Raw genomic sequence first — 5,219 nt, 5'->3', positions numbered from 1 at the left:
TCCCCTCTACTCTTGAGCCGTGTTTTAGGGACAACAAGAAGAGACGGATTTGCAGACCTTAATGAGAGCAAGAAAGAGACTGTCTGAATATAACCATTAAGCTCAGAAAATAATCTTTACAAAATGACAATGTCCCAAATTGTCAGTTTCCCTCACAATTCTCTGAACACACTGCGGTGTATCAGTGAAAAAAAGATAGCAATGTTTTCCTCATTACCATTTACTTCCACAAACAAAACCTGACCCTAAAAAAGAAAGTAAATAAGAAGAAATACCCCTGACATTTTTTGTCCCACAAGGTTGTTTTTGTCCTTAGTTTCTGCTGCTTGATTAAATGTTCCTTGTTCCTCTGAGTTGGTGTTAGCTGTACTTTCAAAGCAGCAAGCCCCGCGGATATGATATTACAACACTACACACCTCATCACACTATATGATCCTTACACACACTATTATACTCTCCCTCACTCACACACACACACACACACACACACACACACACACACCACACATATACTCGCTCACATGAGATACTATACTCGCTCACATGAGATACTATACTCTCTCATATACATGACTATTCCCTATACCCTAGGGTATAGGTATACCCTATATATACACACACATATACATATATATATTATATATATATATTATATATATATATATATATATATATATATATATATAGAGATAAATATATATATATGTATGAGTATAGTGGTGAATATGCAAGATTATTATAGTGTGTCTAAGACAGAAGTATGAATTATTTCCCAGGTGGCTCTCATATTGAACCGCTGACAAGAACTCTGTCATCTTCAATCTCCTGGACCTCGGGACACAGCAGCCTGGGAGGCTTGCAGCATTTTGTTGGCATCCACAACACTGTTTTTCACTCACACCTGACTTTTGCAATGTGTTTTTTATTCAGCTGGTAGCAGGTCCCAGCTGGTCTGAGGTCTGTTTTGCATCTCCCTGTGTTTAGGTGTAGCAAGTTGCTGATTGTCTATCATCTACAATAGTCCGCTTTGACTTGTGAAAAAATGCACACTGCAATGAAACATGTTAAAGCCCTGCATGTTAAAAATTGAAAGAGTTTCTCTTTCTTTGTTCATGTGTGCCCCCGTAGCAGCAGGAGCAAGAATGACCGCGGGTCAGGCTGCTGAATAAATGTTGTACACATGGAGCAGGCGATGTTCACCTCCATCGTGACAGGTCTTGACTTGGCCAAAGAAAAAGCACTACCTTATGAGCAGGGATTTTTTCTTTTTCTAAGGCGGCACCTCCTCCATAGTAAAACAAGTTCCCTGCCCTTATCAGTGAATTAGACTCTGTCTCACCATTCAATTGCAGACACAAGACCTGTTATTCAGCACCACCTACACTACAACCTATCTTAACACTCCACTGCAGTCTTTCATTCTCTTCCTTCTACAACAGACTGCCCTTTCATTGCCCGGTACACCCACACTCGTGTGGGAGCACACAAAAACACACACGAAAACACACAAACACACACACACTCTGTTTCTTAGAGACGTGTTGCCCTCTTGTAGTCATTATCTTTTGTATCTGTTTGCGTGTCGCTGACTTTACATAAAAAGGCTTTTATAAAACAACTTGTCTTCATTTTTTATTCCCGCATAAAATCTGATATATAGCCTACTTTATTGTTATTGTTCAACTTGTCACTAAATATTGATGAAATGTCAAACAGACATTCCCACAAGGCTATTCAGAAAGGATGAAGTAAGAAGCTTCTATTCCACTGACACAGCGAGAAATCAATTGTGATTCATATCTTAACAGCTAATACTGCTGCTGTCAAGTCTTAGACTAAGGCATTTATATTTAAAACAATTTAGAACAAAAGGCAGATTAATATCTGCCTTTTAGGGTACTGAAGTTTGTGCATCATCAGCTTAAAGGACTAGTTCAAAATTTGGAGAAATATGTGTATTTGTTTCCTTTATGAGAGTGAAATAAGAAGATAAATATAAAACCTCTTTACTGTTAAGTAAAAAAAACTGGATTCAGGATGGGGTTAACCTAGCGTAGCAAAAAGACTGGAGGAAGAAGAAGGGAAACAGCCAGCCTGATTCCGTGCAAAGTTCAAAATAGGTCAACCAACACCTCTAAAATGTACTAATTAACACGTGTCTTGTTTGTTTAATCTGTACAGAAACAGAAGTGTAAAAACAGCAATTTGTCTTTTAAAAGGGGCAACATGATGTAACTATTTCTTGATGTACAACAGTTCATCCATCCGCCCAGATTTTCTAGAAACAACCTGTTTGCCACATTTGGTCAGTGAGCACAGGTTTTTGTTAAAGTTTCTGTACAGGCACGATGGTACCAAACCCAACTGTGAAAACAAGACTTAAATATGCTACATACATTCAAATTGCTAAGATTTTGATCTCCCAACTTTAGAGGCGTTTATTTTTTATCTTTGGACAGAGCCAAGCTAGCTGTTTCCCACCATGCTTGCAGTCTTTATGCTAGGCTAACAAGGTCCTGACTCCAATCTTATCTACCTCTACGTTATTTATTTTTACTGTCAGTGTCGGTGAACCTGGTAGTGAGTACTACTTACCATGTGGAGGTGTTATGTGTTAAAAACTTCTACTAAATTTCTCTGCCATTATCAGGGAATTGTGTGAAAGTTTGTGGGCAGAAACGCCTGCTGAAGTGATCCTCGTCTGCTTTGAAGTAAGCAATTGCTCATCCTTGCTTAATTTAATAAAGATTTCAGTTACTGAATTGCCAAGGTTATTACATAAACAGCGATGGTTGAGCTGAGATGTGTATGACTACCATACCAGGTATGCTACTGGAGGTAGATTCACATTACCAAAAGTTAAAATCAATATGGTGAAGAACACTGCAATGTACAGCGCATTACATGGAACTCTCTACCTGGGCATACAATTCAGGAGAACAGTAAAAAATTGCTTTAAAATATCAATAAAACAACATCTCCTGGCAAAACAGCTCTCCTCAGCTAATGATTTTGAGCTACCCAGTAGTATAGGAAATAATCACCTTTGCCAGCTGTAATATTGGGTTGATAAACACATTGATGCATCACTAGCCTGAAGTTCAGTAGTGTGGTGTACATGAGGTTGGCCATTCTGCATGATGACTACTGCTTTAATTATGTTTTGGTGCTGATGCCTTTGTGCTTATGCTTGAATAGGATTTTGAATGCAGGAATTTTACTTGTAACAGTGATTTTACAATGTAGTATTGTTGCTTTTGCTTGAGAGAAAGATCTGAGTATGACCACTATATACGTATATTAAATGATTTTATTTTTTTACTGAATAGAGCTGGGTCCTGTGTTATGTGTTGCTGCAGCTGTTTTTGTAGTGTCTTTGTTTTTGTGATTGTGAACCATCATGTATAGAGTGTTCGTTGTGGTCCCCAAGAAAATAAGCTACGGCTAATGAGGATCCTAATAAATGAAAGGAAATGAAATGAAATGACGTTTCTATAATGCGGCCGGCACAAGAAAAGAGATTTACACAAAGACACCCACAAAAATGTCTTACTCAAAAGACAATGATCTTCGGGAACTTCTGTTTCTAAGGGCTGATGCCGAAATCATCAGAATTCTTTTTTTTGTGATCAAATATTTGTATTATACAATTAAAAAATTATATACTGAGACATAAGTACACGTCCCAGGACATTGTCAGACAAATTTAAGGAACGGCAAGAGACTAGTATTTTTATGACCAAATTACAAACCGCTTTTACAAAAAAAAAGAATAAAAACAAAGTTTAACATGAAACACACTAGACCTGTTTGAAAAAGGACAGGAAAAAGCCTGGGCTTGACCTACCCTGAGTCTTTACAATAGACAAGTGCACAATCAAATAAGATAATCTAAATATAAAAATATTACTCCAATTTACATCACCCTCTATCAAGCTACAGTATATTATCCCTGTAAATATAGTTTAGCAGTGCCCTGAGCTGTGAAGACCAAACTGCTTCTACTTCTTTTAGTTTTTGCATGTTCATTTAATTGCTTCCACTTTGATTTCACATGATCAATGCTATCTTTCTTTTTCTCCTCCACTTTTACTCTTTTGCATGCTCGCATCGTCTCTGTGTGTTGCTGCTTTATGTGTGCTGGAAAAAACAGCTTCCTGTCCCCAGATACAAGAAGGTAAGCCACTGAGATAAGCTCAAATCCCAACCTGTCCCTACAGTATTATTCAATACTTAGTCTTATCCAACCCACACCCAGACCCAGTGAACCCTGATAGAAACCAACCCTTCTAATGTAATTCCAACAAAACAAAGAACTCTTTCTTGTGAATACTGTATGTTTAATGCTTTGACTGTGTTGTTTGCCCCATTCATATCTGGTTGTTTGGTCATCTATATTCTGAATTATTACTCAGCGACTACTTTAATAATTGTTAAGAGTGTGCAAGGCAATGTAGTGATTGACTACACTGGTCAACCAATTAACTGATGAATTAAAAAGGTACACTCAATCCTTATTATACAAGATGCTGTCATCCATCATGAATCAATGTTGTTCAGGTAGTAATTTGTAATTAGTTGTGGTAATTTATACTTTTGGTGAACCTACCTTTCTTCTGCTTACAGTAGTGGCATCCTGCCTTGCCCAAAAAGCCCTTTAACAATTTCAGAGAGTTGTTAAATTTGTAATTAGTTTAATCTTTCTCTGCCACATTTAAAATTGCATTTCAATTCACATATCAATCTACAGTTGATGAAAAAACAAGTGTAAAAAACACTTCTACACTTGTTTATGATTAAAAACGTAATATAAAAAGGTGTTTGTGTGTGTGCTCTCTGCCAACTAAAAAGGCACAAAAACCCTTTAACAACATTAACAGAGGTTTAGATAAGACAGAACTTTATTCACCCCAAGGTAAATTGTTGTGCAGCAGTTGCAGTACACAATAGGAACGAGTGCAAATATGAAGAGCACAACATTGAAATATCAACAAAAAAGGTACATATGTCCTCCCACCTCAGCACAAACATCTTTGTTTGAAAGCAGCAGTTGCCCTAGCTACATCTTCTATGTTTGGCTTCTTCACCATGTGAGATAAAAAGAAAAAAAAGAAAAAGCATGCAGCCGTAGCGCAAAAGCAAGTTACAGTACCACCCAATAGCTCCCAAACTAGTTTAAATGCTAGTTTAGTTTAGCTTCCTGGAGATTAAAAAAAAA

At 37.2% G+C, this 5,219-nt stretch overlaps 1 protein-coding gene across 2 annotated transcripts in view; it reads left to right on the top strand.

Moving 5' to 3' along the window:
• The window catches only part of doc2b (double C2-like domains, beta), a gene marked incomplete at its 3' end in the record, with an annotated part of 119,460 nt that overhangs the window by 68,724 nt on the left and 45,517 nt on the right, over positions 1-5,219 (top strand). Inside the window, 1 exon segment of one of the 2 annotated variants that reach the window (XM_032534256.1) lies at positions 4,155-4,178. Within the exon segment in view, the coding sequence (XP_032390147.1) occupies positions 4,155-4,178 (24 nt within the window). 2 annotated transcript variants of the gene reach the window in all.

Source organism: Etheostoma spectabile, chromosome 13 (assembly GCF_008692095.1).
Source record: "Etheostoma spectabile isolate EspeVRDwgs_2016 chromosome 13, UIUC_Espe_1.0, whole genome shotgun sequence".
Lineage (NCBI taxonomy): Eukaryota > Metazoa > Chordata > Actinopteri > Perciformes > Percidae > Etheostoma > Etheostoma spectabile.
Note: the sequence above shows the minus strand (reverse complement) of the source record. Positions and strands in the feature narration are given on the sequence as shown.